Source organism: Panulirus ornatus, chromosome 17 (assembly GCF_036320965.1).
Source record: "Panulirus ornatus isolate Po-2019 chromosome 17, ASM3632096v1, whole genome shotgun sequence".
NCBI lineage: Eukaryota > Metazoa > Arthropoda > Malacostraca > Decapoda > Palinuridae > Panulirus > Panulirus ornatus.
In genome coordinates this window covers 22,676,769-22,697,825 of record NC_092240.1, presented here as the reverse complement: position 1 = coordinate 22,697,825, position 21,057 = coordinate 22,676,769, and the positions used below count along the sequence as shown (strand labels likewise).

Here is a 21,057-nt window from a genome sequence, read left to right as displayed (position 1 = left end):
CCCCTTAAGTTACTGAGTTGAAAATAATTTCAAAGGAAGAAGGAAAGAAAAGACAAATAAACTGCAAAATATAGAAAATGGTGAGCTCAGAAAGATCCTTAATGCCCCAGGATATGCACTGACTTGTATATTAAGGTGGAAACTTTGACACTGCAATTGCAGACAAGGCTAATGAATGACATACTGCAATGTATGAAAAGCATCAAGGAGGGAGACAATCTGCTTCTGAAAGGATCTTTAGGATCTGTGAAGGATGAAGGCAACAATTGGATGGAAGAGACAACAGCATACTTGGAAACACTCCCCTTAAGTTACAGAGCTGAAAATGATTTCAAAGGAAGAAGGAAAGATAAGGCAAGAGCATGTTACTCTCTATCCATTCGTCTTTCCCAATAAGTATGATCTCTTTTTAAAAGACAGGTTTTTCACTTCCTCCAAAATTTGTAGGTTCTTTTCCTTTTCTCTTCTTTTTGCCTTTCTATATTTCGTTTGAGGCCTGGCTTTGATGTGGACTTTTGACCCTGAATGGAGCCTCTAGTATATAAAAAAGTTTGGGAGGAAGAACTTGCCACAAAAGAAACATTAAAGAAATGCAAGACTTAGGAAAGCCTGTGAATGAGAAATTTATGACAACAGATCATCATCTGTAACCTGAAAAGCTAGAAGCAATAGTCTCCTCCTAAATCACAGGAAAAGGCTCTTGACATACTCTGTGCAGCACCATGAATGAAGACCTTACACACCTTGTGCTTTGGTGCTCTGAATTCTAAGAAGAGAGGAAGAAGATAGCTACAACAGCCACATGAAGAGGAAATTGCAAAGAGAGTTAGGAACTTTCTTTTTAATGACAATAATCTGGTGAAGAGCAGAAGCATATTTAGAAAAAATACCCATAAAAAGAGAAGAAAAATTGGGAGCTCTGTTTGCATGATGGCATATAGAAGCAAAATACTGCACAAGTGTAGGAGATGCCATTACTGATGTAACACCCATACCATATGTCATCAACATAGACCATAAGTATTATTTTTTTTAGCTGAATGTTCTATTGGGGAAACTAGTATGAAAAGTAAAAGGCACTAGATTGTGAACTATTGTATATCCATGTTTCAGCATTGGCTGATGACATTAAATGTCCCTTTTCTATATTTTTGATGAAAATTCATGCACTTAGTACTATGACCTGATCAAAGTATGCATCAAAAGTTATTAATGACATCAGTTGGCATATTGATTTACCAGTTACTAAAATTGTATTCATAGTATACGTCAATAAAATCAAACATACTTACATGGCAATATTTTACTAAAATACAGAGAAATCATAGATATTTACGTAGGAATATGATGATTATACAATGCATATTAAAGCCATGGTAAAATCATACATATTCCCTAGTACAACAGCCAGTGGCTGTTTAATTAGGTCATAATCAAATAATCTCTCATTTGTTGAGCAATAACCCTGGTTAAGTAACCCATTGTAATTCAGCTTGGACTCTCAGTCAAATATCCTCTGCTTCATTTTTACTGCACATATGTGAACAAATCGATAACCAAAGAAAAAAGCATGAGCTGAAAAATTAAGTAATATTGTTAGGAAAAGAATGCAGTGGTAGGATTTTGAATACTTAAAGATGAGATGATACAGCATTTTGTTCACTTCTCACCTTGAACTCCTCTTAAGAAATAATATCAAGATACTTTTTCTGTCAAAGTATTCTGCCATCTCAGATTCAAATAAAATTTTTGCTCATAATGTCTTGTATGGTTTTTATTTTTTTGCTCTCATCAGAGCTCTGATGATTTGCTTCCTGGAAAGTCCATGTTTCTTGTATCTTTGCATCCAGGTACTTATCACTGTAAATAATACTTGTAGATATTTAAGTTGATAAGGTGCAGTTTGAGAACTGCTTTCACTTATGGGGATGTGCAAAATTGGACCAATGTGTGAGGTTTCATAAAAAGTGCTTGCTCTCACAGGAAAACGTGGTATTACATTGAGTATGATTTTCCTTGAAAATATTTGATATACAGGATTTTTAAAGATACCAAATAATTCACTGTGGCTAGGACCATAGAAAGTAAACCATCAGTTGGCAGTAGAAACCACAGTGGAAAAACCTTACTGATGACTTCTTTCTTGGATGATATATATATATATTGTTTGTCTTTATTTTCAGTTGCTGGACACCTTCTTCAGCTTTCTGGCCAGAAAAACTGATTTTTATACTGGAGCTCCACAAGAGACAAGTGAAAAGGTGAGCAGTTCATGTAATGGTTTCAATTATCTTAGTGCACTTATTTATTGGTCTAAAGTTAGTCATAATTTGATGATACATTGTGTAATTTAAATATCATAGGTATTACTTGAAATGCAATATTTATTCACAGTAAGAATTTTATTAATCTCACATCTTCCGGTCATGTAATTCACTGGACTAATCCCCTCTGCTTGATTGGACTGTAGATAGGCAAGGTATCGGGCTGGGCTGGGGATCATAGAGGAGGCAAAGCTTTTGCACCTGGCTTGATTAAATGAGTGAGAATTAGATGTATGCATCTATTAGGTTCAGGAAGCCAGTGAAGAATTATAAGTATCAAGTGTTTTGTAAGCTTAGTTAGCATTAAGATTTGATATCTATGAAATAATTCTCTTTTTGTGGATGAAATTTACCAAAATTGTTTTAGGTGTATAAACAATGTGTGTGTTGGACAAATGTGTTTTTGTTTGCTATTGATATTTATTACTAGGTGAGTTGTCCAGTTTTCATTTAATTATTAACAAAAATATTTAGAATCAACAATAGATGCTTACATTACAATGTGTGTGTGTGTGTGTGTGTATCTTTTTCTTAAAGTAAATGGCTTCATAACACATATACAGGTTGATGGCTTCATTAATTGATTTTTCTTTATGATGATCTTTCATTGACATCAGAGAAGGCTTGGGTTTATCATCAAGATTTTTTCATTAAGACTCCAAGTGAACAGTAAAATCCGGTCTTGGTCATTTGTGAAGAAAGTTTAATAACTAAGAATGCAGGTACACTTCTGCGAATCTTTGACTCAAAAACTAGTTTCATAGGATATATTTTTTTCACTTAACAAAATTTATGAGCTGATACTCTGGGAACAATATTAGAAAACTGAGAACACATGGTATTAATATTCAGAGCAGCCACTTCAGTTGTTTAGCACCTTGGACCCACAGTCTTTATGTCAGCTTTTTAATGTAAATGGCTATGTCAGCTTTTTGATGTAAATGGCTAAGATATATCCTCACTTGTCAGATTATGAACTTGTATGGAATAGAGAAAAATCATGTCCAAATCTATGTATTATTGAAGCTTGTTTTAAGATGGCAGGGGTTATTGTACTTTCAGGAAAAATTAGATGATTTTTATGACAAAATTGTTACTGAGGGTTGCCTTTGGATCTGGGAGTGGCAGCCAAGGGTATATGCCTCCCAGTATTCTTTCCAATTTGCTCTCAGTAATTTTTACTTTCAATAATGCTCTTAACTAAACAAGCAGTTTTGCCAAGCCTTACTCAATTCTGAATGAGCTCTCTCTGTGTATTTGCAGTGTAGGATATGAAGTGGTTTTCTAGAAAGTTTGTCTTACTGGCCATGCTAGTAATGATAAGTCATGGAGGATATTATAGTTTATGATTCTGAATGAATTTCCTCTTTTTATCCCTTTTTTTAGATAAAGAAAATGAGGAGAACAGATATACCCTTTCCTGGTAATGATGTGAAAGCAACCATTGATGACCTTGGCATGGAAATGGGACTTGAATCTCATGACAGTGGAACTCATAAACATTCAGATTTGGGAAATTAAGCTAAGGAAATAAGTCTGATTCCATGAATTGCAGCAGTTTTGAGAGAGGTGTTAATATTGCTTAGATATTATGTTCAGGTGAAAAGATACCTTGTTCTGAATTTTATTTATTTATTTTTTTTTTTTTTTTGCTTTGTCGCTGTCTCCCGCGTTTGCGAGGTAGCGCAAGGAAACAGACGAAAGAAATGGCCCAACCTACCCCCATACACATGTATATACATACACATCCACACACGCAAATATACATACCTACACAGCTTTCCATGGTTTACCCCAGACGCTTCACATGCCCTGATTCAATCCACTGACAGCACATCAACCCCGGTATACCACATTGATCCAATTCACTCTATTCCTTGCCCTCCTTTCACCCTCCTGCATGTTCAGGCCCCGATCACACAAAATCTTTTTCACTCATCTTTCCACCTCCAATTTGGTCTCCCACTTCTCCTCGTTCCCTCCACCTCCGACACATATATCCTCTTGGTCAATCTTTCCTCACTCATTCTCTCCATGTGCCCAAACCATTTCAAAACACCCTCTTCTGCTCTCTCAACCACGCTCTTTTTATTTCCACACATCTCTCTTACTCGTACGTTACTTACTCGATCAAACCACCTCACACCACACATTGTCCTCAAACATCTCATTTCCAGAACATCCATCCTCCTGCGCACAACTCTATCCATAGCCCACGCCTCGCAACCATACAACATTGTTGGAACCACTATTCCTTCAAACATACCCATTTTTGCTTTCCGAGATAATGTTCTCGACTTCCACACATTCTTCAAGGCTCCCAGGATTTTCACCCCCTCCCCCACCCTATGATCCACTTCCGCTTCCATGTTTCCATCCGCTGCCAGATCCACTCCCAGATATCTAAAACACTTTACTTCCTCCAGTTTTTCTCCATTCAAACTTACCTCCCAATTGACTTGACCCTCAACCCTACTGTACCTAATAACCTTGCTCTTATTCACATTTACTCTTAACTTTCTTCTTTCACACACTTTACCAAACTCAGTCACCAGCTTCTGCAGTTTCTCACATGAATCAGCCACCAGCGCTATCATCAGCGAACAACAACTGACTCACTTCCCAAGCTCTCTCATCCACAACAGACTACATACTTGCCCCTCTTTCCAAAACTCTTGCATTCACCTCCCTAACAACCCCATCCATAAACAAATTAAACAACCATGGAGACATCACACACCCCTGCCGCAAACCTACATTCACTGAGAACCAATCACTTTCCTCTCTTCCTACACGTACACATGCCTTACATCCTGGATAAAAACTTTTCACTGCTTCTAACAACTTGCCTCCCACACCATATATTCTTAATACCTTCCACAGAGCATCTCTATCAACTCTATCATATGCCTTCTCCAGATCCATAAATGCTACATACAAATCCATTTGCTTTTCTAAGTATTTCTCACATACACTCTTCAAAGCAAACACCTGATCCACACATCCTCTACCACTTCTGAAACCACACTGCTCTTCCCCAATCTGATGCTCTGTACATGCCTTCACCCTCTCAATCAATACCCTCCCATATAATTTACCAGGAATACTCAACAAACTTATACCTCTGTAATTTGAGCACTCACTCTTATCCCCTTTGCCTTTGTACAATGGCTCTATGCACGCATTCCGCCAATCCTCTGGCACCTCACCATGAGTCATACATACATTAAATAACCTTACCAACCAGTCAACAATACAGTCACCCCCTTTTTTAATAAATTCCACTGCAATACCAATTTTATTAATACCATCAAGTATGGCTGAATTGATTTTTGTAAAGTAACATTAGCACTATTGTGTGTTAAGAATTGTAAGTAAATGATAAAGAAATATATGTAGACTTATCAGAAAATATTGAATCACTGAAAAAATAGTAATCAAAAAGAATTCCAAGGATGTAATTTGCCTAGACATATTTCTTTTGAAATTATATTAAAAACATTGAGGAGAAATATTGTTAGATTAAAAAGCAGAATGTACAACACAAAGAGAGGGGAGACTGTTAATCAAAGCTAACAACAACAATCAGACAATAGAATTACTGTTGTATGACAGCTATCAAGACTCATTTCACAGTATTCCTACCAGATACCTCAGTCATCTGAGGGAATTATTGGTTACTGAAAATGAAGATTTGGAAAGCCTCAAAGACCTGAATGTAAATATCAGTATTGAAAAGACTGGCAAAGAAATTAATGGCAAAAGAGCAAATACAAACACTATGATAATAACATTCGACTGCCCAGAAATCCTTTTCAAGGTAGATATTGGCTGGTCAAACTGTACATCCTATCCCCAGTTCAGAGTCATACACTCCCTTTATGTCCTTTGCTCTCACCTTTTCTCATTCTGCACTCTTCCCTCCTGGTACTTCCTCACACAAGTTTCCCTCCCAAGCTCATTTACTCTCACCACACTTCACCCCAACATTCTCTCTTCTTTTCTGAAAATCTCTACAAATCTTTACCTTCACCTCCACAAGATAATGATGAGACATCCCTCCAATTGCATTTCTCATAAATTAACATCCAAAAGTCTCTCTTTCATGCGCTTTTCAATTAACACGTAATCCAATAATGCTCTCAGGCCATCTCTCCTATTTACATACGTATACTTATGTATATCTCTCTTTTTAAACCAGGTATTCCCAATCACCAGTCCTTTTTCAGTGCACAAATCTACAAGATCTTCACCATTTCCATTTACAACACTGAACACCCATGTAGATCAATTATTCCCTCAACTGCCACCTTACTTACTTTTGCATTCAAATCACCCATCACTATAACCCGGTCTCGTGCATCAAAACTGCATTCAAATCACCCATCACTACAACCCGGTCTCATGCATCAAAACTGCTAACACACTCTCTCATGTGCTCCCAAAACACTTGCCTCTCATGATTTTTCTTCTCATTCCTAGGTGCATAGGCCCCAATAATTACCCATCTTTCTCCATCCCCTTTCAGTTTTACCCATATCAATCTAGAGTTTACTTTCTTACACTTTATCACATACTCCCACAACTGTCAGGAGTAGTCTGCATATCACGTACTCCCACAACTGTTTCAGGAGTAGTGCTACTCCTTCCTTTGCTCTTGTCCTCTCACCAACCCCTGACTTTATTCCCAAAACATTCCCAAACCACTCTTCCCCTTTACCCTTGACCTTCGTTTCACTCATAGCCAAAACATCCAGGTTTCTTTCCTCAAGCATACTACATATCTCTCCTTTTCTCTCATCTTGGCTACATCCACACGCATTTAAACTCCCCCAATCTGAGCCTTCGAGGAGGATGAGCACCCCCTGCGTGACTTCTGTTTCCCCTTGTAGAAAGTTAAATTACAAGAAGAGGAGGGTTCTAGCCTCCTGCTCCTGTCCCCTTTAGTCGCCTTCTACGACACGCAGGGAATGCGTGGAAAGTATTCTTTCTCCCCTATCCCCAGGGAATATCTCTTTTTAAACTAGGTATTCCCAGTTCGCCAGTCCTTTTTCAGTGCACTAATCCACAAGCTCTTCACCATTTCCATTTACAAACCTGAACACCCCATGTACACCAATTGTACCCTCAACTGCTGCATTACTCACCTTCTCATTCAAATCACCCATCTCTATAACCCAGTCTCGTGCATCAAAGCTGTTAACATACTCACTCAGCTGCTCCCAAAACACTTGCTTCTCATGATCTTTCTTCTCGTGGCCAGGTGCATAGGCACCAATAATCACCCGTCTCTCTCCATCCACTTTCAGTTTTATGATAAAAAAGATCAACTAATTCTAATGCAAACAGTCAATGAATCAACATGAAACTTGATGTTGTTTGATGCTTGAAAGCATTCTCAGTATTGGATGTCAGACATGTTGATGCCAAGAGCAAGACAGCATCCAGATGGGCATCAGTCAGTCTTGTTCTCAAATGGTTCATGGTGTATTTCATTGTTGAAATTAATTGCTCACACAGATAAGTGCTGCCAAACAATGATGCCATCTTTTCATGGTCCACTAAGTTAGGACACTTCCCACTTGGATAAATATTTTTTCTATAGAAGTCAAGCACTGCTGCATGTTCAGAATGAAATTTTGATCTCAATCTGTTGTCAAACTGCATCTCAATCAATTCCATTTGAAAATCTTTTAGTGCAGTGTCCTTTTCCACATCAGATAGAGTAGCAAACAGCTTGAACTCATTTGCATGTAAGCAAAAATCAGCAAAATGAGATGAAAACACTTTTCTCAATTCTTGGCAATATTCACAAAAATGCCTGGATTTTGTGCTTTACTTTTTTGAAAAGTTGAAAAATGTCCACAATTTCCTTTTTGATGCTGGTATTCCCACAATTGCAGTTTTCTTTCAAAGGCCATAATGTGACCATACAATCATGTATCAGCTTTTTTCCTTGAAGTTGTAAATTCAAGTTATCTAAATGACATGCAATGTCCACAAGAAATGCCAAGGTTGCAAGCCAGCCAGGATCACTAAAATGTTAAGCATCCTCATTTTTGCTCTTAAGGAATATTGCCACCTCTTCATGTCATGTAGATACTCTTTCCAGCATTGACCCTCAGCTAAGCTAGTGTGCATTGCAGAAATATTTTTTTTTTTTTTTTTTTTTTTTTTTTTTTTTTTTTTTATCGCTGTCTCCCGCGTTTGCGAGGTAGCGCAAGGAAACAGACGAAAGAAATGGCCCAACCCCCCCCACACACATGTACATACACACGTCCACACACGCAAATATACATACCTACACAGCTTTCCATGGTTTACCCCAGACGCTTCACATGCCTTGATTCACTCCACTGACAGCACGTCAACCCCTGTATACCACATCGCTCCAATTCACTCTATTCCTTGCCCTCCTTTCACCCTCCTGCATGTTCAGGCCCCGATCACACAAAATCTTTTTCACTCCATCTTTCCACCTCCAATTTGGTCTCCCTCTTCTCCTCGTTCCCTCCACCTCCGACACATATATCCTCTTGGTCAATCTTTCCTCACTCATTCTCTCCATGTGCCCAAACCATTTCAAAACACCCTCTTCTGCTCTCTCAACCACGCTCTTTTTATTTCCACACATCTCTCTTACCCTTACGTTACTTACTCGATCAAACCACCTCACACCACACATTGTCCTCAAACATCTCATTTCCAGCACATCCATCCTCCTGCGCACAACTCTATCCATAGCCCACGCCTCGCAACCATACAACATTGTTGGAACCACTATTCCTTCAAACATACCCATTTTTGCTTTCCGAGATAATGTTCTCGACTTCCACACATTTTTCAAGGCTCCCAAAATTTTCGCCCCCTCCCCCACCCTATGATCCACTTCCGCTTCCATGGTTCCATCCGCTGACAGATCCACTCCCAGATATCTAAAACACTTCACTTCCTCCAGTTTTTCTCCATTCAAACTCACCTCCCAATTGACTTGACCCTCAACCCTACTGTACCTAATAACCTTGCTCTTATTCACATTTACTCTTAACTTTCTTCTTCCACACACTTTACCAAACTCAGTCACCAGCTTCTGCAGTTTCTCACATGAATCAGCCACCAGCGCTGTATCATCAGCGAACAACAACTGACTCACTTCCCAAGCTCTCTCATCCCCAACAGACTTCATACTTGCCCCTCTTTCCAGGACTCTTGCATTTACCTCCCTAACAACCCCATCCATAAACAAATTAAACAACCATGGAGACATCACACACCCCTGCCGCAAACCTACATTCACTGAGAACCAATCACTTTCCTCTCTTCCTACACGTACACATGCCTTACATCCTCGATAAAAACTTTTCACTGCTTCTAACAACTTGCCTCCCACACCATATATTCTTAATACCTTCCACAGAGCATCTCTATCAACTCTATCATATGCCTTCTCCAGATCCATAAATGCTACATACAAATCCATTTGCTTTTCTAAGTATTTCTCACATACATTCTTCAAAGCAAACACCTGATCCACACATCCTCTACCACTTCTGAAACTGCACTGCTCTTCCCCAATCTGATGCTCTGTACATGCCTTCACCCTCTCAATCAATACCCTCCCATATAATTTACCAGGAATACTCAACAAACTTATACCTCTGTAATTTGAGCACTCACTCTTATCCCCTTTGCCTTTGTACAATGGCACTATGCACGCATTCCGCCAATCCTCAGGCACCTCACCATGAGTCATACATACATTAAATAACCTTACCAACCAGTCAACAATACAGTCACCCCCTTTTTTAATAAATTCCACTGCAATACCATCCAAACCTGCTGCCTTGCCGGCTTTCAGTGGTGAAATTGATGAGAACTGCTATTGACGTTTGTGTGAATAAATTGTACATTTCCTTTTCCATAGCCAGAGGTTGAACCATTATGTGACATTCATTTTTTTCATTCATTTCAAGCTAAAAGTTTGTTTTCTAAATTGTTAATTACATTTTTCATATGTATATATATGTATGTGTGTGTGTGTGTGTGTATGTGTGTATGTGTGTGTATGTGTGTGTGTGTGTATATGTATATATATATGTATATTATCCCTGGGGATAGGGGTGAAAGAATACTTCCCACGTATTCCTCGCGTGTCGTAGAAAGCGACTAGAGGGGACGGGAGCGGGGGGCCGGAAATCCTCCCCTCCTTGTATTAACTTTCTAAAATGGGAAACAGAAGAAGGAGTCACGCGGGGAGTGATCATCCTCCTCGAAGGCTCAGAGTGGGGTGCCTAAATGTGTGTGGATGTAACCAAGATGTGAAAAAAGGAGAGATAGGTAGTATGTTTGAGGAAAGGAACCTGGATGTTTTGGCTCTGAGTGAAACGAAGCTCAATGGTAAAGGGGAAGAGTGGTTTGGAAATGTCTGGGGAGTGAAGTCAGGGGTTAGTGAGAGGACAAGAGCAAGGGAAGGAGTAGCAATACTCCTGAAACAGGAGTTGTGGGAGTATGTGATAGAATGTAAGAAAGTAAATTCTCGATTAATATGGGTAAAATTGAAAGTTGATGGAGAGAGGTGGGTGATTATTGGTGCATATGCACCTGGGCATGAGAAGAAAGATCATGAGAGGCAAGTGTTTTGGGAGCAGCTGAATGAGTGTGTTAGCGGTTTTGATGCACGAGACCGGGTTATAGTGATGGGTGATTTGAATGCAAAGGTGAGTAATGTGGCAGTTGAGGGAATAATTGGTATGCATGGGGTGTTCAGTGTTGTAAATGGAAATGGTGAAGAGCTTGTAGATTTATGTGCTGAAAAAGGACTGATGATTGGGAATACCTGGTTTAAAAAGCGAGATATACATAAGTATACTTATGTAAGTAGGAGAGATGGCCAGAGAGCGTTATTGGATTACGTGTTAATTGACAGGCGTGCGAAAGAGAGACTTTTGGATGTTAATGTGCTGAGAGGTGCAACTGGAGGGATGTCTGATCATTATCTTGTGGAGGCTAAGGTGAAGATTAGTATGGGTTTTCAGAAAAGAGGAGTGAATGTTGGGGTGAAGAAGGTGGTGAGAGTAAGTGAGCTTGGGAAGGAGACCTGTGTGGGGAAGTACCAGGAGAGACTGTGTACAGAATGGAAAAAGGTGAGAACAATGGAAGTAAGGGGAGTGGGGGAGGAATGGGATGTATTTAGGGAATCAGTGATGGATTGCGCAAAAGATGCTTGTGGCATGAGAAGAGTGGGAGGTGGGCTGTTTAGAAAGGGTAGTGAGTGGTGGGATGAAGAAGTAAGAGTATTAGTGAAAGAGAAGAGAGAGGCATTTGGACGATTTTTGCAGGGAAAAAATGCAATTGAGTGGGAGAAGTATAAAAGAAAGAGACAGGAGGTCAAGAGAAAGGTGCAAGAGGTGAAAAAAAGGGCAAATGAGAGTTGGGGTGAGAGACTATCAGTAAATTTTAGGGAGAATAAAAAGATGTTCTGGAAGGAGGTAAATAGGGTGCGTAAGACAAGGGAGCAAATGGGAACTTCAGTGAAGGGCATAAATGGGGAGGTGATAACAAGTAGTGGTGATATGAGAAGGAGATGGAATGAGTATTTTGAAGGTTTGTTGAATGTGTCTGATGACAGAGTGGCAGATATAGGGTGTTTTGGTCGAGGTGGTGTGCAAAGTGAGAGGGTTAGGGAAAATGATTTGGTAAACAGAGAAGAGGTAGTAAAAGCTTTGCAGAAATAAATCAGGTCCCATATTCTGCCTCTGTATCCAGTAAAAATTGTTGAAACTGGTGATGGTTAATCCATGGGATATGATCAGGATCACTGCCCGAACAACAATGTCCATAACACCCCTTGATTTCAAATACTTGACACAAAATTCCTCTTGATGGATAATGCAGTGAATTTTAGCCAGTTTCTGTGTGGTTCCAAGGTTTTTCATTTGTCCTTGTAGCAATGTGATGATGCCTTTATTTCCCCCACCATTGCTGGTGCCCCATCAGTTGTTATGCCAGTTAAGTTCAGTACGTCAGGTTTCATTTATGACGTCATTTTCAGCAAAGCTTCAAAAGTATCTGCTCCAGTAATCGTGCCCTTCATAGGAATTAATTGCATAAGCTTCAAAAATTTTAAATGTTGAGGTCACTCCTCGCACAAACACTGCAAGTTGAGCAGTGTCTCTCAAGTCTGTGCTCTCATCAAGCGCAATTGATGAAAATTAAACTTTGTTACAGACATCCCTTAAACAACTTTTAACATCTACTGGCATTTCTTCAGTTTGCCATGTGATCATTTTCTTAGAAGATTTCTTTTTATGACAAACAATATCCACCACTGCCAGTAAACATTCTTTGACAAACTCTCCATCGGTAAAAGGCTTCATCTTTTCTGCAGTATGTTTTGTGACTTTGTAGCTGGCATGAGTATTTCCCTCATTTTCTTTGCTCTTTTGGCAAGAAATGACATTTGTTTTCCAAAACTATCCTTCAGTTGCATAACTTCATCCTTCCTTGCTTGCTCAGTAGACTTGTTAAGATTTCTCACTATGGTGAATCTCATAATGTTTGCTATTTGCCACCTTCACAGCAACATTTTCTAGGCAAGTGAGACAAACTGGTTTCTTACCACGTTCGATGAAGAAGTAATCTTGAGTCCAAGTGTCTTGAAATTTCAGCACTCAGCATTTACATTCCTGTGTTTTGCATTTAGTGCCAGTGGAATTTTTTTCCTTGATTTTATTTTGAAATGTGAGCCATTCACATGTAATATGTTTAGTATGAAGGATCATATCCCAAAGAAACTCTGTTCGTGTGTTTTGTATGAGTTTTCTTGCACAGGCTGTAGTGCCTGTTTTGTTCGTGAAACCTGCTGACATTCCAGCACGTGTTCAAGAGCATTTGCTGATGGATAGGAGCTCATATATTTTCAAAAAGGTTCAGAGTTCAGAATTGTGTAAGAATGCTTGTTTGGAGGATTGTTTCACAATTCTGGACTCTGCTCCTTCCTTGTATCAACTTAAGATTAAAGAAGCTATTCATAATGATAAAAAAGAATCTCTTAACGAACAGCTTTTTCATATAAATCTAACCCTTTCATTTTGATGTTTAATGCTATTTATGTTTCCTGTGCTTTTTATTTGCCACCATCGTTTTCATTGATTGTAACACATTTTTGTTTTAACACTTCTTTTGTTTGGTACTTTCCTATTTTTTTACCATCATGTAATGCTTTAAATTCAGTTTTGCAGATTTAATTTATACTGAGAATAAGTTTTGTACAATCAAAACTGGCATCAGTGCAGCAGACACTTTGTCAAATTTTTTATATAAATATCTGGTTCATGTGATATCCTGTTGTTGCAGGAGGTCGAGAAGTTGCTTGGCATGTGAACTGTCACCCTAGCATGCCTTTTGACCACCAAGTCTAAGGTAGCATCACTCCATGGCAAATGTAGAAAAGGGGTGATTAGTCAAAAATATTCCTTGCAGATTACTTGCCTATTCACTGTATTAAACCATAAAAGAGGAGAAAAAATATGTACTTTACAAGAAAGGCATGTGTACGTGTAGGAAGAGAGGAAAGTGATTGGTTCTCAGTGAATGTAGGTTTGCGGCAGGGGTGTGTGATGTCTCCATGGTTGTTTAATTTGTTTATGGATGGGGTTGTTAGGGAGGTGAATGCAAGAGTTTTGGAAAGAGGGGCAAGTATGAAGTCTGTTGTGGATGAGAGAACTTGTGAAGTGAGTCAGTTGTTCGCTGATGACACAGCGCTGGTGGCTGATTCATGTGAGAAACTGCAGAAGCTGGTGACTGAGTTTGGTAAAGTGTGTGAAAGAAGAAAGTTAAGAGTAAATGTGAATAAGAGCAAGGTTATTAGGTACAGTAGGGTTGAGGGTCAAGTCAATTGGGAGGTAAGTTTGAATAGAGAAAAACTGGAGGAAGTAAAGTGTTTTAGATATCTGGGAGTGGATCTGGCAGCAGATGGAACCATGGAAGCGGAAGTGGATCATAGGGTGGGGGAGGGGGCGAAAATCCTGGGAGCCTTGGAGAATGTGTGGAAGTCGAGAACATTATCTCTGAAAGCAAAAATGGGTATGTTTGAAGGAATAGTGGTTCCAACAATGTTGTATGGTTGCGAGGCATGGGCTATGGATAGAGTTGTGCGCAGGAGGGTGGATGTGCTGGAAATGAGATGTTTGAGGACAATGCGTGGTGTGAGGTGGTTTGATCGAGTAAGTAATGTAAGGGTAAGAGAGATGTGTGGAAATAAAAAGAGCATGGTTGAGAGAGCAGAAGAGGGTGTTTTGAAATGGTTTGGGCACATGGAGAGAATGAGTGAGGAAAGATTGACCAAGAGGATATATGTGTCGGAGGTGGAGGGAACGAGGAGAAGTGGGAGACCAAATTGGAGGTGGAAAGATGGAGTGAAAAAGATATTGCGTGATCGGGGCCTGAACATGCAGGAGGGTGAAAGGAGGGCAAGGAATAGAGTGAATTGGATCGATGTGGTATACCGGGGTTGATGTGCTGTCAGTGGATTAAATCAGTGCATGTGAAGCATCTGGGGTAAACCATGGAAAGTTGTGTGGGGCCTGGATGTGGAAAGGGAGCTGTGGTTTCGGGCATTATTGCATGACAGCTAGAGACTGAGTGTGAACGAGAGGGGCCTTTGTTGTCTTTTCCTAGTGCTACCTCGCACACATGAGGGGGGAGGGGGATGGTATTCCATGTGTGGCGAGGTGGCGATGGGAATGAATAAAGGCAGACAGTGTGAATTGTGTGCATGGGTATATATGTATATGTCTGTGTGTGTATATATATGTGTACATTGAGATGTATAGGTATGTATATTTGTGTGTGTGGACATGTATGTATATACTTTGTGTATGGGGGTGGGTTTGGCCATTTCTTTCGTCTGTTTCCTTGCGCTACCTTGCAAACGCGGGAGACAGCGGCAAACAAAAAAAAAAAAATCAAGAAAGAATTATATTTTCTTCTTCAAGCAGGTAATTAGTATGGATTTCTTATTAAAACAGTGATGCTGTGTCTGTTTACAAATTTGAACGATCCCACCTGAAAACCTGAGTGTGCAAGGAGAGTATCTAATTCTCTAATAAAATACTTGTTGATAAGGTAGTCTGCCTTCCTGTCATTCATATATACACCAGTGTTTCCGTCACCAGCAGCAAAGACCAAAATGATACCTATAGAAGAGGGGAATTGTATTAATATTGCAGGATAGGGCAAGCAGGTCAAAAACCAACATTGTGATTTAGGCCAAGCAGGTCAGTCTTTCATAAGAGATATTTTGCTGATGTTTAAAAGAGCTTATTTGCTGATGTTTAAAAGAGCTTAGGTTCTAATAGAAGATTACCAGCTCAGCCATCAGAAGCCATGACTCCAAATAAAGCAAAAGAACAAAACGCATCACCATGTGACACTCTTAAACCTCCTTGCCTTCTTGATAGTGGCAGATCAATTGCTTCTGATGCCTTATCAAGAGGACATCGCTTGGATGCTTCTTCTGGGAGGAAGCATCATTCAGATGCCTGTAAGTTCTTCTTTGAGCCAAAAAACAAAGAAATTAACTTAGAATCAGCTTACTATGAGCTAAATTGAGAGAACGAGTTCTTGTATGATGATATGGGAGACTCTTCTGTCATAAGCTTTATACAGTGATGATATACATGCATTTTGCCACTCCTCAGGTACCACACCATTCCATATATACAGTGAAATCATAACTGATCAATCAATAACACATTCACCCGTTTTCTTAAGAAAGTCATCTGCTATATCATCCACCAGCCACCTTGCCACATTTCACGTTATGCAAGGTTCTCACGGCAACCTCTCTCTTCACCAAAGCAGTTTGTATGACTCTCTCATTTTAAATGCCTTCCTGACCCAAACACTGTAAATCTGCCACCCTATCATCAAACACATTTAACAGTCCTTCAAAGCACTCACTCCATCTCTTCAGCTCTTTAATCACTCCTCATGTTATTTCACACACATCTCTTTTCCAAGCTTGTTTGCCCCTTCCCACTCTTTTAAAGGTTGGAGGCTCTAGTAATGGAGAAAAGTCCATATCAAGACTGGGTCTTGAATGAATTGTAGAAAGGTTAATGAAAGAGAAAAAGAAGAGACTAGGGAAAGTATTTATGACTTGGTTGAAGTGAAAACATGTCTTTTAAGATATGCTGGTTCATAGTTAGTGGGAAAGGCATGAGAGAGATGAGAGTTCCCCAGCTTTGGCATATACGCGTATTATCAAACTCCATTGAGAATAATTTATTCTCCCTTAAGTTTATTGATACTTTTTCACCTCAGCTCTCATTTCCCCTTTTTCATCCTGTGACCTTACTCTTTACCTCCTGCCACTTTCTCTTATACACTTCCCAATTTTTTGCACACCTCTGTCAGTACCACCCAAATGCCTCTCTTTTCTCTTTCACTAGCAATTTTGCCTCTTCATCCCACCACTCACTACCCATTCTGATATGCCCACCTCCTGCCTTTTGCATGCCGCATGGATCTCTCGCACATGACAGCACTGCTTCCTGTAATACCTTTCATTCCTCACGCAGTCTCCTTGCTTCATGTAGCCTTGCCTTTCGCCATTATACACTGTCTCTCCTAGTATTTCTTCACACAAGTCTCTTTTCAAGGCTCACATAATCTCACCACCTTTGTCTCTCTAGGTATTTCTTCACACAAGTCTCTTCCAGGCTAACATTATCTCACCACTTTCTTCTCATCGACAATTTCGTCATTCCCAAAAACCTCTGCAAATCTTCACTCTTGCTTCCACGAGATAATGATCAGACATCCTACCAGCTGTCCCTCTCTGCTCATTTACATCCAAAAGTTTCTCTTTTACATGCCTATCAGTTGATATGTAATCCAATAATACTTGCTGACCATCTCTCCTACATACATATGCCTGCTTGTGTATGTCTTTCTTTTTGAACCAAATATTCTCAATCACATGTTCTTTTTTAAGCACATAACTCCACAAGCTGTTCACCATTTCCACTCATAATACTCAATACCCCATGCCCCACAGTTATACCATCAACTGCCACATTACTCACCTTTGCATTTAAAGCACCCATCACTGATACCCAGTCTCTACCATGAAAACTTCTGACACACTGACTGCTCCCTGAACACTTGCCTTTCATGATCTTTCTTTGTGCATAAGCACAAATAATCATCCATCTCTTGCCATCCACTTTCATTTTTACCCACATCAGTCTAGAATTTACTTTCTTACACTCTGCAAAGGTAAGTAATGTGGCAGTTTAGGGTATTGCATTATGAACAGAAATGTTGAACAGCTTCTGGAGTTGAGTGCTGAAAAAGGACTGGTGATTGGGAACACCTGGTTAAAAAGAGGGGCACACACAAGTTTACATGTGTGAGTAAGAGATATAGTCTGTGGGCATTACTGGATTACATGTTAGTTGATAGGTGTATAAGAGGGAGACTTTTGGATGTAATGTGCTGAAAGGGTGACTGATGGGATGTCTGATTACTATCTTGTGGAGGTGAGGGTGATTAGTAATTTTTTTTGGACAAGGTTAAACAATGTTGGCAAGAAGAGAGTGGTTAGAGTAAGTGAGGTTGGGAAAAAAGACTTCAGTAGAATGGCAAAAGGTGAGGGTACATGAAGGGAGGGGAATGGATGAGGAATGGGAGGTATTCAGGGAAGTAGTGCTGGAATGTGTAAGAGATGCATGTGGCATGTGAAAGGTGGGAGGTGGACAGGGTTAGAAAGAATGATGAGAGATGGAATGAATAAGTAAACTTGCCAGTGAAAGAGAAAGGAGAGGCATTTGGGTAGTGCCTACAGGGAAGGAATGCAAATGAATGGGGGATGTATAAGAGAAAGTGGCATAAGGTCAAGAGGTAGGTACGCAGATTGAAAAAGAAGGCAATTGAGAGTTGGGGGTGAGCGAATAACAGTAAACTTTAGGGAGAATATGTTTTGGAAGGAGGTAGATAACATATGAAAAACAAGAGAAGAGATAGGAACATTGGTGAAGGGGGCAAAAGGGTAAGTGATAAAAAGTAGTGATGAAGTGAGAAGATGGATTGAGTATTTTGAAGGCTGTAAGGTTTGTTTGATGATATAATGACAGATGTAGGGTTTTTGGGTTGCAGTGGTATGTGAAGTGAGAGTTATGGAAAGTGGTTTGGTGAAGAGAGAGAGGTGGTGAAAGCTTTAGGTGAGATGAAACCTGGCAAGGTGGCTGGAGTGTATGGTACTGTAGTTCATTTCATTAAGAAAGTTCAGTTTATTAAGAAAGGGGATGACTGTGTTGTTAATTGGTTGATAAGGATTATCTGTGTATGTATGGATCATGTTGAGGTGCCTGAGGATTGGCAGAATACATTTATAGTGCCATTTTATAAAGGAAAAGGGATAAAAGTGAGTGTTCATACAAGAGAGGTATCAGTTTGTAGACCTGGTAAGTTGTATGGGAGGGTTTTGATTGTGGTTGAAGGCATGCACAGAGCATCAAATTTGGGAGGAGCAGTGTGGTTTTCAGAGTTGGTAGAGGATATGTGGATCAGCTGTTTGCTTTAAATAATGTGTGTGAGAGATACTTAGAAAAACAGATGGATATGTATGTGGCATTTATGGATCTGGAGAAAGTATTTGATAGGGTTGATAGAAATGCTTTTTGAAAGGTTTTGATATTTTTGAAAGGTTTTGATATTATGTGGTGTGGGAGGAACACTGTTAGAAGCCATGAGAAGTTTTTATCAAGGGTGTAGGGCTTGTGTATAAGTAAGGAGAGAGGAGAGTGAATGGTTCCAAGTGAATGTTGGTCTGCGGTACGGGTGTGTGATGTCACCATGGTTGTTTAGTTTATTTATGGGTAGGGTGGTGTTGGTTAAATGTGAGAGTCTTGGAATATGTAGTTTAAAGGGGATGAAAGGGCCTGTTAAGTGAGTCGGCTCTAGTTTGCTGATGATACAGCACTGGTGCCACATTCAAGTGGAGACCTGAAGTTGCTGACTGAGTTTGGAAGTGTGTGAAAGGAAAAACTGAGTGTGAATGTGAATAAAGCAAGATTATTAGGTTTAGCAGTGTTGGTTGTGATGTGAGCTTGAATGGAGAAAAATTGGAAAGAGATATTGTTATCTGGAAGGGCAAAAATAGGTATGTTTGAAGTGGTAGTAGTCCCAGCAATATTGTGTGGAGGTGAATGAGGCATGGGCTATTATATAGGTAAGGCTGTGCGGTGGTGGGTGGATCTGTTAGGATTGATATATTTTAGGGCAATATGTATTGTGAGGTTGTTTGATTGCATAAGTGATGAAAGATGTGCGGTAATAAAGATACATAGTGTCGTTGCGAGAACAGAAGAGGGCGTGCTGAAATAGTATGGTCATATGGAGAGAATGAGTGAGGAAATCTTGACTAAGGATGTATGGGTCAGAAGTGGAGGGAACAAGAAGAATGGGGAGACCAACTTGGAGATGGATGGATGAAGGCATGCATGGGATAGTGTGAATGGGAATGATGTGGTATACTGGGATTGGCTTGTCAATGGACTGAACCAGGTGGTTTGATTAAGTAATGAAAGGATAAGAGAGATGTTTGGTTATAAAAAAGTTGTTGAGAGAGCTGAAATGGTTTCAATGTATGGAGAAAATGAGTGAGGAAGAGTTGAGAAAGAGGATTTATGTGTCAGGAGTGGAGGGGACAAGGAGAAAAGGGAGACAAAATTGGAAATGGAAGGATGGAGTGAAAAAGGTTTTGATCGATCAGGGCCTGAACATTGAGGAGGGTGAAAGGCATGCATGGATAGAGTGTCATTGGACAGAACCAGAGCATGTGAATCATCTCATTTCAACACACCTTATTCTGTTATCCTAACCATACTTCTTATCACCACACCTCTCTCATACCCTTACCTGATCATTCCTCCCTCTGCTACTCATTTTCTTCAAACTCTTCATTTTCAACACTTATTACTGATCATCTCTCCCTCTGCTGCACATTTTCTTCAAACTTTATTTCCAACACATTCACCCTTCTTCATACATTCTTATCAACAGCCCTTGCCTTGCATCCATACAACATTTTTTGAGACCACTGTACATTCAAAAATACTATTTTTGCTTTTCCAAATAGTGACCTCTCCATGCATTCCTCAGTGCTCTTAGAACTTTCTCCCCCTCACCCATCAGTATCTCAGTTCTTCTTTCATGGCTCCATTTGTTGCCATGTTGACTTCCAGGTGTCAAATGCTGAACTTCCTCCAATTTTTCTCCATTAATAATCTTATCCCATCTAACCTGCCTCTCTGCACTGCTAAACCTAATAACTTTGCTTTTCCCATTTACCCTTTCGTTTCTCTTTTTACAAACTCAGATGCTACTGTCTGCAGTTTCTCACTTGAATCTCCCACCAGTACCATGTACCAGCAAACAACTAACTCACTTCCCAGGGCCCCCTCATTCCTTACAGTCTGCATACCTGCCCCTTTCGAAGATCCATGCATTTACTTCCCCCATCATCACATCCATAAAAGATTAAACTGCCATGATGACATCACACATCCTTGCCCTTAACCTATCTTCATCTGGAACCATTAACCCTTCTTTCTGCTTACTCATAAACATGCCTTGTGTTTTTGATGAAAACTCCTATCTGTTTCTGATAGCTTTCCTCTCACACCATGTGTTCATAAATCCTTCTGCGAAGCTTCTGCCAGCCTTG

General features: G+C 39.8%; 1 protein-coding gene across 2 annotated transcripts in view; it reads left to right on the top strand.

Moving 5' to 3' along the window:
- nudC (nuclear distribution C, dynein complex regulator) overlaps window positions 1-21,057 on the top strand; it is a 404,242-nt gene that overhangs the window by 9,662 nt on the left and 373,523 nt on the right. For both annotated transcript variants that reach the window (XM_071672093.1, XM_071672092.1), the window contains exon 3: window positions 2,184-2,261. In XM_071672093.1, coding sequence (XP_071528194.1) covers window positions 2,184-2,261 — 78 coding nt within the window. The remainder of the gene's footprint in view (window positions 1-2,183; window positions 2,262-21,057) is intronic.